Raw genomic sequence first — 19,407 nt, forward strand, 5'->3', positions numbered from 1 at the left:
TCTTTCATCGAGAGGAGAGAGCGGGGCGGGCTCGGAGACCCCTGCCCGCCCAGGGAGCAGCCCAGGCGGGGACAGGGGACAGGCTGGGGACACTGCGCTCCCCGGGCGCTGCAGCAGGGCAGGGCTGGCACAGGGAGCACTCCTGCAGCTCGGAGGGGCTGTGCTGGGCAGCGGGACATGCTCAGCTCTGACCTGGGCTCCTCGGGCTGTCCCAGCTCCAACCCTGCCAGAAAAGGAGCATCCGGCCAAGGCTGCACCTCTGCCAGGAGCTGATAGTGCCGCTCACAACGTGCCTGAGCAGCTTCATCTAATTTCTGAGCGTAGATTTGGGCTGAGAAACTGGGCCAGAGGGGCCAGAGGCACACACAGAACCTGGGACCACAATGGGAGCGTTTCTCCGTGTGGGGCAAGGGACAAACACGGCCAAGGTGCTGCAGAGGTGATGAAAAGCTGCTGCAGAATCACCTGCAAGGGGCAGAGTGTGTGCAGAGGGAGTCTCTGGCACCAGATGAGGGACTGCTCCTTTGTGCATCCCAGCCTGGGGTTCATCCCTGCATCCCTCACCCCAGAGCCTGGCTCAGGGGTCAGCACTGGCTCCTGGGATCCTTCTCCCCTCTCCGTGGTGCTGGTGACCCCTCTGGGGCTTGGAGATGTGGGTGCAGTGCTGGGCAGGGGAATTATTGCCAAGGGAAGTGTCCTGCCTCACCAGCTGCCAGCTCTGTCTCCAGCTCCCTTCCCTGTTGGAAGCAGAACTCCTGGTCAGCCTTTATTCCAGGTGTGGTCCCAGCACTCCCTGCCAGGCTGCTGAGAAGCCAACACTGGCCCCTCCTGTCCCTCCCTCAGCTCAGGAGCTGTCCCACCTTGCCCTCCAGAGCTCTGTGTCCGTGTCCCAGTGGGGACACGGCTCTGCAGGGCTGGCTGGCTGGCAGGGGATGTGCCCTCCCTGCTCTCCAGTCTCACACTGCTCGGGCAGCAGGGCATTCCCAAAGTGCTGGGAAAGCCCCTGCCACCACCGGGGGTGACAGCAGTGAGGTGCCACCTCTGCCCCAGGGCGTGGGAGGCTTGGAGCAGCTCCCCCATCTGCTTTTTCCAAGCTGTGGTTTGGCGTGGCTGAGGGCATTGCTTTGTGCCCAAAGGGCTCCTCTCCCACGGAATATCAGGGGTGCAGAGTGTGGCCCATGGCCTGGCACAGCAGTGCCTTGGATGAGCTCAGCCCTGAGGCTGGGGGGTGAGAGCTGCCTGGTGTTCTTTATTTCAGGTAAAACACACACTCTGATGTACTGATTGCTTTAAGGGGTCATCCCCAACTTACTCGTGGCTCCTTTAGCAGGGAGGAAAAAGATGCAACTCCCTTCTCCTGGCTATTCCCAGGAGACCTTGCAGGGCACTGAGCCTGCTGGTCCCATCCCAGGGCTGGGAGGTCCCTGAACATGAAATGGGACCCAGCCAGGGCATGCACCACCCCAGCCCCAGCGTGGCCTCCTGGGGACACCCCAGAGCCGTGGCAGGGTGTCCCTGGTGGTGGCTGTGACTGGTGCTGCCAGGCTGCTGCTCCATCAGGGGGGCTGCAGAGAGGAGGAAAAACCTTTTCCCAAGAGCTGAGCCCCAGCCTGCTCTCCCTGTGGCCCTGGCACCACTGGCACCACCTTCCAAGTGTCCTCTGAGAGCTCAAAGCTTGGATTTTGTTCCAGTCCATCCTTGCAAGCTTACAAATCTTCCATGAAGTCTTGATTTAAAAAGAAATGTTGGTTTGGGCAGGACTAAGAACCCATTGTCTCTGTAATAGGAGTGGCATGGAAAATAGCCTGGCCTAAAAACCCATCCCAGAAGGCAAACCAAACATTTTGGTGCCTGAATTCCCTCATGGAAACCCCAAGACAAGGTGGAAAATAGCAGGAAAATAGAGACAGGACAAGGCAAAGGGCTGAAATGGGATTCTCCTTCTTTAAAGTTGGTCTGGTGTTGCCTGGAGTTCACCATGTGAAGCAAACAGCACATCAGAGGGGTGGGTTTTTCATGTTTTTATTTACTAAGGTTTTTATTGTGTGTTTTATATTGCAAACCCCACCCCTAGAACTCTTCCCCTCCCTTCCCCCCAAAAGAAACGAAAAAAATTTAATAATAATAATAATAATAATAATAATAATAATAATAATAATAATAATAATAATAATAATAATAATAAATATAGTTCCATCTACAGAGACAAGCCTAGTGTTGACTGGGGTCCAGTCAGAATAACTCAGTGTTGGCTACTGCAGTGCTGACAGCTGGAAACCCAAAGAAGATCCCGAGGGAAGCAAAGCCAGGGAGGGTGTCCCACAGTGAGGAGGGGGCACCCCTGAGGGTCTGGGGGGCCCCAGTCTGGCCAGGATTTGGGGCCAGTGCAGCAGCCACAGGACCAGGAGGGCTGGATTCCCCCCTGCCCAGCCCAGCCCCACATGGAGCTCTCCAGCTGCTCAGCCAGGATCCCTCTGGCACATAAGGGAAAGGTTTGCTAAAAACCCAAAAAAAAAAAAAGAACTGAAAAGGATATTGTGAGTCTTCCTTCTACCTCTGAAAACAAGAGAGGGTCTGCTTCAACTCCTGTGTCAAGATGAACCTGTACATATTTGGAAAAGCAGGATCTAGAGGTTATAATTGTCACCTGCCAATCAGCCCTGCAGGAGGGTCAGAACTGACATGTATTTTAAAACTAGGATATACATATATATATATAAATATGTGTGTGTGTGTGTGTGTGTGTGTGTGCTGACACATGTGCATAAATAGACTACAGATGTGTGTGACTACCCTACAGATAGAAAAGCAGGTGTGTAGATATAGATACATCTATAAAATCTATCCAAACACACACACACACACACACTCACCCTCCCACCGCACTCACACAGGCAGAGCTGCATGGAGCCAGTAGAAAAAGCATTTCCAGAGTTCCCCTGACCCTTTAAGGAAGACCAAAGCTGATCACATCTGAATTTGGAGCCACCAAAGCAGGGTGAAGCAGGAGTGCCCAGGAATGCAACAATCAAGGTGCAGGCACGTGGCAGAGTTCTACAGACAACTCGGTATAAAAACAAGTGTCAGCCAGGGTTTGGGGCAGGGCAGAGGGGGCTGGGGGGAGTTTTTGGCACTGCTGCATGGAGCCCTGTGTCCCCTGGAGAGCTGGGGACAGAGGGAGGCTGGATGTGTCTCCAATGAGTGTTAGAAAAGTTGAGCACCTGACTCGGACAGTGAGGTGGCCACAGACACCCCTTGGCCTAAGAAAACCCCAAACAGAGAGGGAGGAAGGATGAAGTGGCACAAAGGAGATGTCTGCCCTAGAGGTAAAGGCTGTGGCCTCTCACTGCTGCTCTGTCCCCACCCAGTTGGGTGCCCCAGCCAGGGAGCCCCAGGGCCAGCTCCAGGTGCCTGCAGGTGTCAGGGGAAGCCCAGCAGGTGCAGGCTCTTATTGCTGGTGAAATCAAAGGATTTCGGTTCCCCCAGCAGGGGACAAGCACAGACCATGGCTGGCCAGATTTCTGGGCTGATCTGGTTTCAATGGTAAAAACAGAGTGGTAAATCTTGGCTGGGCTCCAGAACTGTCCTGGTGCCTCACACTGCCCGGGGCTAAGGAGGAGGAGGAGGGCTGGGGACTGCACCCACTGCTCAGGCCTTCCTAGCTCTGCTCAGAGCAGTGACCCACGGACACTGAGACACTGAAGGGACAGAGGGGACGTTCCAGCTGCCTCTTCCTTCATCCCTCCCGTGCTTTGCACACACCACTGAGAGCCTGAAGGCTGGGCCCTTCTGCTTGGTGTGCTGCCCACGTGCCAAAGTACAGAGGGATCATCCCTGCCCTCCCTGTGCCTTTCCAGGGATTGCTCCTTGCTCCCACTGGAGTAAGAAAGGGACAATCTGCAGTGAGGCCTGTCCATCTCCTGGTCACCTTCATCTTCCTCAGTGGAGTCCAACCCAAACCTCAGCCCTTGGGAAATCCCTCCAGGGGTGTACAAGAGTGAACTCACCCTTCCTGGCTCCTCTGTGAGCTGCTGAGCACAGAGGTGACCTGGCAGGGACACAGCCCCAGGGTCACAGCTGGGGCAAGGATGACCAGCCAGGGCTGTTCTACAAACACTAGCTCAAGCCTGACCCCACAGCCCCTTCTATGGCCCATGCCAACCTCGGGTCTCTGTCTCGACAGGAAAACCTTTTTTGGTGGCTTCTATGGCTGCTCATTCACGTGTTCCAGCTCAGGCAGGCTGTGCGTTACCTCGTTGGATTAAATTTGCTCGAATCCTTTTTTTTTTCCTGTGTATTAAAATATTCTATAAAACCAAGTGACCAAAAATCTATAGCTCTAAGAATACCTGGTTATCGTCTTTTTTTTTTTTTTTCCCGTTGTTTTTCACGTGTTTTGTCTTTGTTTCTAAGCACACTTAAACCTAAACGAAAGAAATGGAGGGGAAAAAAAAAAAAAAAAAAGAAAGCAGGAGTGGAGCGGGGAGGGGGGGAAAGAAAGGAAAAAACTGCTCGGCGAACTCATCAGAACCGAAGGGCAGAGCTGCTGCCGGAGTCCTCACAAATTGGAGGGCAGCTTGGACCTGACGGGCTCCAGATCCCCCGTGAGCACGGCGGACTCTTTGCGGGCGGCCGCGGCCCCGAAGAGCAGCGGGTGCGGCAGGGACCCTGAGGACATCTGGCGCGGCAGAGCCACCCGGCCGGGCACGGCGCCGCACGGCCTGCCCGCCAGCGCCGAGAAGCTGCACACCGACTCTCCGGAGGAGTGCGGGGAGCCGCGGTGGCCCAGCGCCTGGGCCAGCTCCTGGGGCAGCGAGGGCTGGGACGCAGAAATGAGCTTGATGTCCTGGTGCAGGCGGCCCGGCGGCGCGGCGCGGCCCGGCGGGGCCGGGGGGCTGGCGGGCTGCGGCAGCAGCAGCGAGCCCTGCGAGCCCGCGGCGCCGCCCGGCAGAGTCCTGCCCGCCGCCGGGCTCTGGCTGGGGGGACTAAGGCCGGAGGGGGTGTAGCAGGGAGAGGCGGAGGCGAAGGGGGGCCGCTCTTGGTGGAGCTGCGCTACCGTTCCAGTCAGAGACGCTAAAGCACTTGGATGTGTTTGGCACGGGCCTGCGGACGGCCCGCCCGGGGCCTGCGCCAGCTGGCTTAGGCTGGAGGAGGGAGAGTTGGAGGAAGGAGGGGGCTGGAAGTGGTTCATGCCCCCGAGGGTCCCGCTGCCCGAGAGCTGCTGCGACTGCCCCGCCTGCGGGGGCCTTGCGGCGGGCTGGAACTGGTTCAGCAGGCCGGGGGGCGAGTTCGAGGACAGCTGGGTGAGGGATGTCGATGGGGAGCTGGAGCTGGCTGTGGCTTGCTGGAAGTGCCCAAACGCACCGCTGGAGAGGGCTGGCTGCTGCTGCTGCTGCTGCTGCTGCTGCTGCTGCTGCGGCTGCTGCTGCTGCTGCAGGGGCTGCGCCGCGCCCAGCGGGGACCCGGACGGTGCGCTCTGCAGCTGGCTCAGCCCCACGGCGGAGGCGCTGCCCGGCCCCGGCGGGCCCGAGCCGCCCGGAGGGGATCCCACCTGGAACTGGCCCAGGCCGGCGGCGGCCGAGAAGCCGGCCAGCTGCTGGATGTGGAAAGACGAGGACGAGGGCGTCTCGGCGGCCGGCGTGTGCAGCTGCGACGGGGTGCTGGACGGGGAGCCCACGGCCGAGGGGCCGGCGGACGGGACGAGCGGCTGGAACCTCTTGAGCTGCTGGCGGGGCGTGGGGCTGGGCTGCTGGGCCAGCGAGCCCAGCACGGAGACGGGCGGGCGGAAGATGGCGGTGGGCAGGCGCGGGTGGTGCGTGAGGGCGATGGCCACCGAGGTGGTGGCGGCGGCCGCCTGCAGCGGGGCCTGGATCAGCGGCGTCCAGATGAGCGGCGCGGGCGCGGGGGCGGCGGCCGCGGCCTGCGCCGTGTGCGCGCAGTGAGCCATCTCCCGGTCGTGCTGCACGATCTGCTGGATGATCTCGTTCTCCTGGTAGTTGAAGACGCCCGAGTTGAGGTCGTGCTGCACTTTGTGTAGCAGGATGGAGTTCTTCTTGCCTGTTGTGATACATGGTGTTAATGTCAAGTCGTGTCAGGTTGTAAAATAATGAAGAGTGAGCAGTGTTTGTATGAATGAAATAATACAGAAAGCTCAGAAACCAAAAAGAGGACCACGGAGGAAAAGGACACAGATTGCCTCATCACAGCAGTGTAACACCCAACAAAAGCAGGGCAGCCCGGATTAACCATTAAATAGACACAGCCCCAATGGCTCCTTCAGGAACTGTGCAGGGAACACCCAAACGATGAGAGCCCGGCAAGCACCCGCGATTAAAATAACCAGAGCCATCGGGAAAAATATATCGGAATGCCGATTAAAATAACCAGAGCCATCGGGAAAACTATATCGGAATGCCGATTGAAATAACCAGAGCCATCAGGAAAAATATATCGGAATGCTGATTGAAATAACCAGAGCTATCGGGGAAAATACATCGGAATGCTGATTGAAATAACCAGAGCCATCGGGAAAAATACATCTCAATACCAGCTTCCCATAAACCTGCCTTCACCAGAATTCATCGTCTCCCAGATTATGGTTTTGTCCAGCCCAACGCAGTGAAAGAAAACCACATGAATATGCAGAATGATGAAAGGAGATAAAGACCTCTGCTCCGGGCTAAAAAACTGTATAAAAACTGGGCTGAGCAAGGCAAACACCCCATCTCCTGCTTCTGTGAACAAACAGCCCCAGTCCCACACAACTGTGCCCAGCAGGACATGCATCCTTAGGCAGGAACAGCTCTTCTGGCAAAGCATGCCAGCAAAACGCTGATGGATTTGGAAGATTCCCATTTTGCACCTAAGCCTCCATTAGAAAAAGAGAATAAAACTCAAAAATATAAATCCAGTGAAGTCTTCAGCCACTCTCCTTCAGCTTCACCTTTTCCTCACCTGTCTCAGGTGCCTTGGTCACTTTGGAGTTAGGGGTTCACATGAAAGGAAATTTCTCTGTGAGTCAGGATTTGATGATCTTAGAGCCTTTTCCAACCTGAATGATTCTGTGGTTCTATTCTATTCTATTCTATTCTATTCTATTCTATTCTATTCTATTCTATTCTATTCTATTCTATTCTATTCTATTCTATTCTATTCTAATTCTATTCTATTCTATTCTATTCTATTCTATTCTATTCTATTCTATTCTATTCTATTCTATTCTATTCTATTCTATTCTATTCTATTCTATTCTGTTCCTTCATGAGCTGGAAAAGCTCAGCTGGGCCAGGTAGGATTCCCAGGCATCCTGCAGCTCCTGTCTGAACCCAGCTGTGCCCTTGGAGCCCCAGCTTTAGGGAATGTTCCAGCTGGATTCCCAGCCTGCAGCCAGAAGTTAACTCAGCTCTTTGCCCTTGCAATGGGCTGGAAAATGCAGTGGAATGATTTGCCCAGCCTGGGAGTGCACCTGGCACTGGAGGGATGCACTCCTGGGCTGAGGGACAGAGCCAGAGGAATTTCCTTTTGATCCCACCCAGCCAGCTCTCAGATCTTTATGATCTCTGAGGCACATCTAGATGACATCCAGATGGTTGCTTGTTTTTTTCAGTGCATGATGTAGCTTTTAAGTGTGCAGCAGATAAAAGAGTGAGAGTTTAAGGACATGCCTCTTACTCCAGGCAAATGGAAAATCAAACATCTGGCAGGAGAGAGCTGGAATGCCACTGAAGAGGGGAGGTGGCACCCTGGTCTCCTAAAAAGCCACTCTGAAACAGCAGAGTCTTGAACATAACTCACTGAGTTCCAAATTCACCACCAGAAAAAGGTGAAACAGTTCTTGCACCAATGAAAATGAAATTGTAAAATCGGAGGGAGATCCCAGTCACCCCCATGGTGATGCTGGGAAGGCAAAATGTGTTTAGTTCTTGCTGCAAAGCATGGAAAGCACAGAAACACCCCCTTGGAAAACATCAGTGAGTAAGTACAGCACATTCAGAATAGAGGTGATTTCATAGCAGCTGAGGGACAGAGGAAGCTGTTCCCAAGCGTTCCCTTCCCTTGCAGGAGCCACCAGCAGAAATGGGTTTGAGCCAAGCCCATAAAAAAGGAAGGAGCAATCTGACTGTAATTGCAGATACTGCAAGAACACGCTGAAGGTTTTTCCTTCCCTCCCCTTTTTCAAATCAAGCCTTTGTCACCCCGGAAAGGACAGGGGGTGGCTCCGAGGGCTTTGTGAGTAAAGCTGCAGTGGGCTGAGCTGCACTGAAATGCTGCCAGAGTTCTGATCCTGGGTGTGAACCTGGGATGTGGCTGCTGTGGGGAAGGGGATGGGATGCTCAGTGCTGTGCTGTTCTACCTACTGCCAATCACTCCCTGAAAAAAAACCAAAAAAGCAGAAAGGCTTTTGTTTCCCACTCAGAGCAAGATCCTAGCCCAGAAAGGACGTGATCCTGAAGGTGAGCAGAGTTTGGAGCTGCTGAAGCCATTCCAGGGGCTGAAGTGCATGTGTAGGAATTCTCTGATGGCTGATCATTGTATGCTGGACTGCAATAGCTCTGGGTGGTACCTAAGAGGCAGAGCCCAGTCCTTCCCATGGCCAGGCACAGCAGAGCTTGTGTATGTGTGTCTCTGTGCATGGAGCTGTCAGGCACACAGAGCCCTGGGCAGAGAGCTGAGGTGTGTCCTTGAACCTCTGCTCCTACTGGGGATTGATCCTGGTGTCCTGCCTGGCCTGGGCAGGAAGGGATTAATCCCCATGACTTGACAGAGGCTGGGATGCTACAAAGATCTGTGGCCCTGCTGAAGTCCAGGCTCTGAGAACTCCTCAAGCTCCAGAATGTCACACGTGACACTCCAAAGGCTGACACTCAAAGAACTGCACTGATTCCTGATCAATGATCATTTTATCCCTGGTGAGAGCCTTCCCTTGCTCCTGCCCAGCTGCCAGGCTGTGTGCAGGGTTGGTGTGTGGCAGTGATGCTGTGCTCTCTGCAGTGAGTAATTCTCTGTCTGGCAGCGCTGGTTTGCCGTGCCCCGTTATGTAAGTCACACCACTCTGTTCCTGCTGCCTTTGAAACTGGCTTTCTGTGACTACTGGAGCTTAAAATTAGATTTCCACAAGTATTTGCACTTGTAAAACATCACCACTTAAATGCTCATTGAAAGTAAGCCCAGCACAGGTGGTGAAATGTTGTCAAACCCAGAGCTGCAAATGTGCTTGGGAATAGTGAGGGGGATGCTTTTCCACTGCTCCATGTGCTGTGATACATCCCAGAAACGCCTCCCCACCCACAGCAAGGTCACTGGTGAGAGCTGAAAGCCTCCTAGGAGCCAGAGGAAGTTCTTGTGTTCATTTTCCTCAGGAATTCTTTTGCCACGTGGTTTGAAATGCATATACTTTGAATGCCACTTGCATATGTTTTGATACAAGGATCACAGTTAAGTCAGGATTAAAGATGCCTTGAGTTTCCTCCAGGCATTGCAGATGTTAAAAAAACAAAGAAAAGCCAACACAATTCCTGCCTCTAAATATAATTTGTGATATTACTGCAGGATGAGAGTGTCTGTTCAATATACTACGGTGGTAGAAATTTTAAAAGCTTTGTCTATAAAAATAGCTGTGTCCAAACTTCTGGCCTGGCAGCTCATGACTGTGTTGGGTTGATGTGACCAGAAATGTGAATTCTGTCCCCATCTATGGGTGGGGCAGTGACCCTGATCTCCTGGCACACATTATCTGCTCATGGGCCATCTTTAAACCAGCTGGGCAATCATCTTTATCTTCCCACAGCCCATCCTCCCTCCAGGAAGATCTCATCTGCTGCTGGCCCATTCAGTCCCACTGTGTGACTGATAAAATTCCATCATCCCACTGGGAGATGCTCCAGCCAGGGCAGCAGCCAAGCCTTTCCTACCCAGAGAAAAACTGAGATTTTGGACACCAAGGGACCTTCTTTGCACTGGATTCCAGAGGAAAGCCAGACCTTTGCACATCATCCCTGGAGCTTCAGAGGAAACTGCACCTTCTCCAGGAGCACTGCTCCAGCTGAACCACATCTGCCCCTGCAGGAGGATGCAGCCACCATTGAATGGGACTGTGCCAACACCCTGACTGACTGACGGGTGTCAGCTTGGATTCTGACTCTGGCAGGGCTGGGATTGTTCTGTGTAATACTGCATTTCTATTTTAATTTTCCTAGTAAGGAACTGTTATTCCTAATTCCCATATCTTTGCCTGAGAGCCCCTTAATTTCAAAATTATAATAATAATTTGGAGGGAGGGGGTTTTACATTCTCCATTTCAAAGAGAAGCTTCTGCCTTTATTGGCAGACACCTGTCCCTCAAACCAGGACAATGACCACACTTGTGCAGCTGAGATGCTGTTGGGTTTGCAGCCCTGCTTGTCTAGTCCTGACTAATCCCCTGGGCTGTGCTGCCTCCAGGCAGGGCTGGCCTGGGCCAGGTGAGCCAGGGAGGAGAGCACTGGGAGCAGTGCCAAGCTCTGCCACGATCCTGCTTGTCCTTGTGCTGCCTTTGCTCCCAGCCCCAGCTCCTCATCCCTTCTGCAGGGATGAGGGACAGTGATGCTCACAAAAAGGGAGCTGGGATGTTTTGGGGCTGCTCCCTTGGGAATCTTGGGAATGGATGACACTGAATGGGAGTAACTCCAGCAATGCAGTTTTACTTTAACCAAATAAAGTCCCAGGTTTGTTCAATGGTCAGGTGAGTAACCCCCAGAGATCTGCATGGGTGAGAGGAGCAGGGTGATCTTGCCATCAGGAGATAAATACAGATAGAGATACAGGAACAGCTCTGATCTGAGGCTGCTGACCTCGTGGAGCAAGGAGAAAAGTGCCTGTGGCTGGGGTGAGCAGTGGCACAGGGTGTGTGCTTTGGCACAAAGCTTCCTTTCAAACTGCCAGCCCAGGCACACCTGGGGCTTCTTATCCAAGTCCTGAGAGGGAACACAGGAGCTCCTGTGTGGTGTCCTCTCTCATCACCTGAATAACCACAAGTGTAACTGTCCTTGAGGAATCAAAGTTCAAGTGCCACTTGTGCATTTCTCTGCCTGGAAGCCTGTCCCTTCAACACCACAGCGTGGGGATCTGGGTTGGCTCAGCAGAGGGAGAAAGGCACTCAGTGTGGTTTGTCTCTCCTGTCTGAGGTGGGTCAGGTGAATCACACCTGGGAGTGCTCCCTAGCACAGGGTGGGAGCTTGGACTTCAGCAGGAATGAGTATCTGAATTTCCTTTTTTTGGAAGCCAAGGCCCAGACTCAGAGTATTTTGTGTTGAGCCTAAGGAAGGGGGTCAGTAACTCACCAGCCATGGGGGAATGTAAATTCCTTCAGCTTCATGAAGGGGAGCTGGCAGCCCTGCTCACCTGCAGTGCCATCCCTCCTGTGGCTCCAGAGGAAAACACAGCCCCAGACACCCCAGGAGAAGGAGCAGTGGGGGTGCTGAGGAGATCTCAGCAGCCCCATCCCTGACCTTGACCTTGCTCTTTGCTGTCCACAAAGCTCTCTGCTGTCTGCATCAAGATAAAACACCTGCTCAGGTAACATTTTATCATTCCAGCATCCTTATAAATAATTTCCAACCCTCTTTTTAATCCCACAAATAAGGAGCTGCTCACAGTGACACCTCTCCTCCTGGGGCCCCTCTGCCTTGAAGGCACTCCAGGAGCTGTCTGCAGCCAGCCCACACTCAGAGAACAGTGACAGTGCCAGCCTGCCCAGAGTGTCCCAGAGTGTCCTGTCACAGCTGTCAGCTCCAGCAGGGCTCTGGGGAGGGCAGGAGGGACCTTGGCACTGCTGCCACTCGAGGAGAAGGCGCCTCTTGGCTTCATCTGCAGTGATGAGTGAGCCAGGAGCCCTGGGGGTGTCCCAGCCTCAGGAATGCCACAGCTCCTCACCCCTCTGAGCCTACCCAGCTCTGCAGATTCCATTTGTTTTTTCATTCTGCAAAGTGTGTGAAGAGTGGGAGGGAAGAGCTTTGTGTATCTGGAGTGTAGCTGTGCTGAGACTCATCAGATAACATTATTCAGTGTGTGTTGGACCTGCAGCAGTGGGGCTGTGCTCTGGATGTGCAGAGATATCATGGATTTGGGGGATAATTCAGTTTATGGAAGGGGGAGGCCTGAGCTGTACAGGGAGGTTTCCACTAGGGAAGAGAGAGAATTGTCCATTCCAAAGGTACCCCCAGAGTCGAGAGGATCCAGCAAGGGAGAGAGGAAGGACAGGATGCAGAGAGCAGCTGTCAGAGCTCACACATCCATGGATGTACAGCCAGGCTCTCGGGGAAGCCACTCTGAGTTTCCAGAGCAGGGCTGGGAGTGTTTGAGGATGCTCCTAGAGCTGATTAATCCCGAGCAGAAACCTTCCCACAGCAGAGAATGCAGCTCAGTGGGGGTTCACCTGCACTCTTCCAAGAGTGCAACTCTGGGGGTTCAGAATCACTCTGAATCCCCTGTTCCAGCTCATTTCCCTGTGCACACTCCAGCTGTTCCCTGGAGAAACCAGGAAATCCTGGGGCAGGGCAGCAGCCCTGGCCAAGCCTGGGTGTGTGCCTGCAGCTGAATTGTCCCTCTGGGGCTGAATTGTCCCTCTGAACCCCGGCAGGGGAGGCACAGCCCCAGGGCAGAGCTGGGATGTAAACCAGGATGCAAAGCCAGCCTTTGGTGCCAGGAATAATCAGTGCAGACCTGAGAGAAGCACCCGAGTGGTGGGAGCAGCCACGCTGACAGCAGGCCAGGGCAGAAGGCAGCCTAATAAAATTAGATTATTTCAAATACATGCAAATTCAGAAAGCAATTTAATGACCTGAATTCTTAAAGTGCAGCCAGTGGGCTCAGAGAGAACTGAAAGGAGAAAGGAACAGAAAGTCACAGCTAATTTCCCCTGTGTCTGGGCAGAATTTTAACAACAGAAAGCTAATTTTGATTGTTTGATAGAAGAATTATTGTTGAGTGCTGGCTCCTTTTATGAAATCACATGAGCCTTTCTCCCTGTTCTTTTGTGTGCTATCTACAGTTGAAGAAAATCCGACTTTGCAGTTCTTAATTAGGGGAGCAACATCTGTTTGCTTCGTTTCCATAATTTTACATACCCCACTCCACTTCAAAGCACCAGGAGCTTTGCTCTGAACATCTTCAAGGCTCTGAATATCTTCCTTTTCCCCTATATTTAGCCCATTGTTGCAGTGAGGCAAGGAGGGAGTGTTCAGAGGGAGGGAGGGGAGCTGGGGCTGGGGTGGCTGCAGAAGGTTCCTCTGCTCTGGGGTGCCTCAGGGAGTTTGTTTGGAGCCTTTTTGGGTGGATTGTTTATCTCAGGACCTCACCCCGCCCAGCACTTTAATTTCTGTGGGATAAACATCCCAGAAGGACAAACTCAGCATCCCTGATTGGATTGCAGGGGACCAGGAGCCCTTTTGCCTCCTCCTGATGAAGCTTCCCCGTGGCTGAGCAGGAACACAGGACTGGTCCCTGTGGGTCACTGAGCATGGCTGGGGGCAGAACCTCATCCCAGGGGGTTCCCCAGAGCCAAACTCATCAGCTGCACCCCTCCCTCCTTCTGGGCAGGGCTGCAGCAAGGAATCCAGGGCAGGAAAAGGGGCTGGGAGCTGTTTCCTCAACCCCATGAGGAGGAGGAATAATCTCAGCACCAATCTTGGCCCAAGCAAAGTCAGTCCCACTGCTGGTTTCTGTCAGTCTCTCAGCCCTGCCAGGGAATGTTTGTCCCAGTTTGTCTGCTCTGGGCCTGCTCCCATCTGGGGCTGGTGGGATTTCCTCCAGAAGGAGCCCACAGGGTTTATATTGGCATGTGGAAACATCATGGAAATGAGGCAATTCATTACAATGAATTTTTCAGCTTGCCAACCAGTTGCAATTTTGAAAAATGGTTTTGAAAAATTCCTCTCCCCTTCCATGCCTGGAAGAATGTTTTCAGTAATCTTCTGCAGTGTTCTGGAGGAGAAATTTGATATTTTCTTGGAAAAAACAGAAGAGAAAAATGTGATGTAATGAAACAGTTAATAGAAGCAAGCTGGGTTCAGGAAAACAGTGAAGTGTAATGTGATTTCAAAGGGAAAATGGAGTGTTCTGGTTTAAAAAACAACAAAAAAAAAATCATTCCAAGGCTTTTACTGGTATTACTCCATCAACTTGACACAAACCTAAGGAGCTTTGATCAAACCATTTCCAGTAAATATCAGGCACGTTTGGAAAGCCTCAGCATGGTCTGTGCAGCTGGCAGACATCCAGGGTGATTTATCCCGTGCTGCTGCTGGGAATGAGCCCAGAGAGCCCCCCAGAGCCACAGGGAGCAGGGGGTGAGTGTGGAGGTGCCAGCACAGAGCAGTGTCCCCAGACACAGCCTGACCTTGCAGTGCTGCAGGAGCTGCACTCACACCCTGCTGGGATCTGTCCCTTCAGCTCTGCAAAGCTGCAGTCCCAGTCCCTCTGTGACTCTGGGATGCTGCAGTCTGGATGAATCCCTCGGGAATTTCAGAGCCCTCCCTCACCTTCCAGCTGCAGTCAGGCAGGTTCTCCTCTCCCCACAGGCACTCTGAGTGTGTTTCAGGAGCTCATGTTCTGTGATTTTAGCAGATCTGGGTGGGAATGACTCCATGTGTGTGTGTGTGTGTGTTCAGTGACCCCCTGTGCCAAACCCCATTTAAAGGTGACCCTGGTGGAAGCTCCTCTCCTTCTCCAGCCTCCCCTCTGCCCATTCACTGCTTCCAAACTGCTCAGCTCTGCCATGGGAGTGCCCCATCCCACCTCCATCAACCAATCCTGCTCCTGGGCTGAGCCCCTGCCTGCTCCTTCTGCTATTCACAAAGCTTACACCACACTCTCCAAACCCCCCCAGGGGCCAGAAATCCCATAAACATCTCTCCATGGGCTGAGAATTTCCTCCCTGCTCCCTCAGTGCACTGGGGGAATATTGGATGGATCTCATCCTGGTACCAGAACATGACAGAGCGCTCTGAATCATCTCCTGCACTCAGGGTGGTCTGGGACATTGTCACCTGGGCTTCCCAAGGACACTGTCACCTGGGCTTCCCAAGGAATTGTCACTCTGGGCTTCCCAAGGGCATTGTCACCTGGGCTTCCCAGGGAATTGTCACTCTGGGCTTCCCAAGGAATTGTCACCTGGGCTTCCCAAGGATATTGTCACCCTGGGCTTCCCAAGGAATTGTCACCTGGGCTTCCCAAGGACACTGTCACCTGGGCTTCCCAAGGAAATGTCACCTGGGCTTCCCAAGGACATTGTCACCCTGGGCTTCCCAAGGAAATGTCACCCTGGGCTTCCCAAGGACATTGTCACTCTGGGCTTCCCAAGGACATTGTCACCCTGGGCTTCCCATGGAATTGTCACCCTGGGCTTCCCAAGGACATTGTCACCTGGGCTTCCCAAGGACATTGTCACTCTGGGCTTCCCAAGGAATTGTCACCTGGGCTTCCCAAGGACATTGTCACCTGGGCTTCCCATGGAATTGTCACTGGGCTTCCCAAGGATATTGTCACCCTGGGCTTCCCAAGGAATTGTCACCTGGGCTTCCCAAGGGCACTGTCACCTGGGCTTCCCAAGGGCATTGTCACCCTGGGCTTCCCAAGGAATTGTCACCCTGGGCTTCCCAAGGACATTGTCACCTGTGCAGAAGGGAGCCAGTGAAAGCACCACTGGCTTCTATTTGCTTCCTCCTTGTACAAGATCCTGAACTGGATGGGACAGGAGCAAAAATGCTTCTGTTCATCCCTGCTTTTCAAAGACTGCTGTTCCTCATCTTCAGTCCTCCAGAATGATTCCTGCACTTCCAGAGAGTCTCAGCAGAATGCAGTAACCTTGAATTCTTTCAGAAGTCACACACTGGTACAGAACTACTGCACTGCTCCTTCTGCATGGTGCACATTGCAGAGGAAGGGAGGAAATGCCTGGTTTATAAAGTCAGGCAGTTCCATGGGGTCTGCCAGCTCCAGCAGGGTGCCCAGAGCTGCCCTGGGCTCTGTGGGGCAGTCACAGCCCAGGAGAGCTGGGCACCACAGAGGGCTGTGGAGGAGCCATTTACAGTAGCTCAGATGCAGAGTTAAGGGAGCAGCAGCTCTCAGGGGTGAGTGCAGGGACAGCAGGGACAGCAGGATTTGGTGGCATGGGCACTGACACTGTCAGCAGAACAGCAGGAAGGGAGGCAGGGCAGAGCCCTGCAGCAAAGGGCCTGTTGTTCCACTTGCTCTGTGTCACCTCCTGACCTTCTGCTGACATTTGCAGCTGTCTGGGGAAAGGAGCACGTGAGGTACTTTGTGCTGGCTGAGAATTTTCCATGGATTTCAGTTATGTGGGCAGGGGCACTGAGCACAGGATGCTCTGCCCACCTGATCCCACAGCCTCAGAGAGCACCAGGCTGGACAGCTGAGCAACACTGAGCACCCAGCCCTGCAGAACTTCAGGTGAAGCCAAGCTGGCCCATCCCTGCACCGATTTTACATTTTCTCTGTGGTTTGCACAGCCTCATTGAAATAACCCAAGTGTTGGGCCTAGTGCCACTTCCACCAGGCCCTCATTAGGCTGGGCTTTGCCAAGCCGTGTCTCCAGCTCAGAGCCTTTTCCTCAGGGGTGGCAGGCAGGGTGATTTGCAGCAGCTCATGAGGTGCACAGAATGCAATGTTCTGGCAGGGGAAGCTGCAGAGGCACTGCACCCCTTGCTGGGATGCCAGCTCAGTCCCTGCCCCTCACACCTCCTGCCTGGCCCTCTGCATTCTGCTCAGAGCTCTGCTGAGCTTCCCACGTGGAAAGCAGGGGGAATGCAAGCACTGTGAGGGGATAGGTAAGGGGCTGAAGGAGTTAGACTGGGACTCCAAAATGCTCCTCAGCTCTGCAGCCCTCTGGCATGACCTTGCAAAAGTCACTTCATCTCTCTGTGTTAAACACCTCTGGCTGCAACCAAGGAATGTTATCCTGGGGAAGAGACACCTGGACAAGGATGTTTGCAGCACAGGCTGTGTCTCCCACAGGACAGGGAGCAGGGTCACTGTGAGCTGTAACAGTCTCTGAATCCCAGAGTAGTTTGGGTCAGAATGGACCTTAAAGGTTATCTAGTCCAGACCCTCTGCCCTGGGCAGGCACACCTTCCACTATCCCAGGGTGCTCCAAACCTTAGTGTTCAGCCTGGCTTTGGACACTGCCAGGGATCCAGGGGCAGCCACAGCTGCTCTGGGCTCACCACCCTCACAGAGAAGGACTTCTCCCTAATATCCAACCTAAACTTACCTCCAGCAGGTTCAGATTGGGGTCCTTGATGGAGCTGAAGTTGGACAAGGAGGGGCAGGCTGGGATCTCCCTCATTCCCCCAGCCCAGAGCTGAGCACCGAGCCTGGAGAAGGGCTGCCAAGGCAGCGGGTGAGGAAGGAAACTCTGCCCCTGTACTCACCAATCCTGTCCAGCCTGTCCAGAGCCACGGTCTCGAAGGCTCTCCTCATCATGGGGTACTCCTCCAGCACCTCGTTGAAGTTGTCCACGGACAGCGAGTAGAGGCGGCAGTAGGTGTCAGCACGGACGCTGGCCGTGCGCCGGCCGCGGGTCAGCAGGCAGATCTCTGCAGGGATAGAGGGGCTGGGGCACGGCGTGGGCACAGCACAGCTCCCTGCAACCCACCCTGAAACCCTCCCTGAAATCCTGCCTGAAATCCTCCCTGAAATCCTCCCTGAAATCCTCCCTGCAACCCACCCTGCACTGCCCTCCCTGCACCAGCCATGGGTCAGCAGGCAGATCTCTGCAGGGACAGAGGGGCTGGGGCACGGCGTGGGCACAGCACAGCTCCCTGAAACCCTCCCTGAAACCCTCCCTGAAATCCTGCCTGAAATCCTGCCTGAAATCCTCCCTGCAACCCACCCTGCACTGCCCTCCCTGCGCCGGCCGCGGGTCAGCAGGCAGATCTCTGCAGGGACAGAGGGGCTGGGGCACGGCATGGGCACAGCACAGCTCCCTGCAACCCACCCTGAAACCCTCCCTGAAATCCTGCCTGCAACCCACCCTGAAACCCTCCCTGAAACCCTCCCTGAAATCCTCACTGCCCTCCCGCAGAAAGTGCAGCCAGAGTTATCATTCTGCGTGTGCACCAACATTTCAAAGGACCAGGGGCTCACTTGGGGCAGCTGCCCCTCGGGGGTTCTGGTGGTCCAGCCAGGCAGACAAGGTTTGTTCTGGGGGATTATCAAAGGGCAGCACTGTGTGCTCACACTGTGTTTCTCCAGCTCCTCGTGGGCACTGGGAGCAGAAGGTCAAAACGTGCTCTCATTGAAGGCAATTCTCTCTAGGTTTGTAGAGGCTCTGTGCTGATCTCTGCCTTTGGTGCCTGGCTGTAATTTTGATCCCTGTACCTGGAACACTTGTCTTTCCACGGTTTTCAAAGATTTTCATGTCTATGCCACAAGCAGTGTCAGGGAAAGCCACACCAGTGTCACCTCCCAGCTCTGGGTGCACTGACACTGCTGTCATGCACTCCTCAGTGCTCAGCTGGTTACAGAACACAACCTGTATTCAACCACAGCTCCTTGAACACTCAGCAGAGAGCTCCCAGATGCTGCTTTTCCACTGCCTGCACAGAGTCTGGGCACAGGGACAGGCACTTCAGGACAGATGGTGTGAGCTGCAGAGTGACAGCCCTGTGTGTGCTGGGTGCCAATCCTCCTGCACCATTCCTTGGATTCGTGCTGAGCCCACCCAAAGCCCTGGTACAGCAGCACCACAAGGTTATGAGGGTGCTCCTAGGCTGCTTTCCCAAGGAAAGGATGCTTAGGAGACAGTGCCATGTGTGTGAGGAGTTGGGATGGAATGTCATGGGCAAGTTCCACCCCAGGGTATCCTGACTCCAGCCCTCCAACTCCAAACACCAGGCTGCAAAATCCTTGCAGCCAAGCAAGGTGCAGACAGGTTGTTCCACAGGAGTAACAGGAGTGTGGGAAATGCATAACAGGAATTTTTTAGAGGAAAGGCCTCTCAGAAGGGAAGGCAAGGCAGGTTTTGCTCTGTCTCCCCTCAGCAGCACATCAAAGGTGGTGCAGTCAGAGCTTGTCCTGCAGCCTGCCCCAGATCTCTGCATGGGCTCTGACAGGAGAAGGGGCTTTGTGTTTCTCAGGAGAGCAATGCCCTAAATCCTTCCCAGCCTCCTGCTGGTCCCACTGCTCCAGAGCTCTGCTGCTCATCAATTTTGCCTGCCTGCCAACCCCCAGGACACTTTGCTGAGCCGCAGGCAGGGCAGATGAGGGACTGTTTTTCCCTCTGTGTTTATCCAGCCCCTCATGTGGTAGATGCTGGAGGGCAGGAGTAGGAATGTGCTTGCAGAACTGAGAACAGGCTGCTTTTTACCTTTAGCTTCTCAGCTTCACCCATCTGTCAGAGAGAAATGAACCTGC

At 54.0% G+C, this 19,407-nt stretch overlaps 1 protein-coding gene across 1 annotated transcript in view; it reads right to left on the reverse strand.

Moving 5' to 3' along the window:
* Positions 1 to 2,140: 2,140 nt before the first annotated feature.
* The window catches only part of HCN4 (hyperpolarization activated cyclic nucleotide gated potassium channel 4), a 100,812-nt gene continuing 83,545 nt past the window's right edge, over positions 2,141 to 19,407 (reverse strand). The window contains exons 7-8 of the mRNA XM_056500197.1: positions 17,424 to 17,588; positions 2,141 to 6,057 (exon numbers count right to left, since the gene is read on the reverse strand). Of these exons, the coding sequence (XP_056356172.1) occupies positions 4,559 to 6,057; positions 17,424 to 17,588 (1,664 nt within the window). The 3' untranslated portion in view covers positions 2,141 to 4,558. The remainder of the gene's footprint in view (positions 6,058 to 17,423; positions 17,589 to 19,407) is intronic.

This window comes from Oenanthe melanoleuca, chromosome 10 (genome assembly GCF_029582105.1).
Source record: "Oenanthe melanoleuca isolate GR-GAL-2019-014 chromosome 10, OMel1.0, whole genome shotgun sequence".
In the NCBI taxonomy this organism is placed as follows: domain Eukaryota; kingdom Metazoa; phylum Chordata; class Aves; order Passeriformes; family Muscicapidae; genus Oenanthe; species Oenanthe melanoleuca.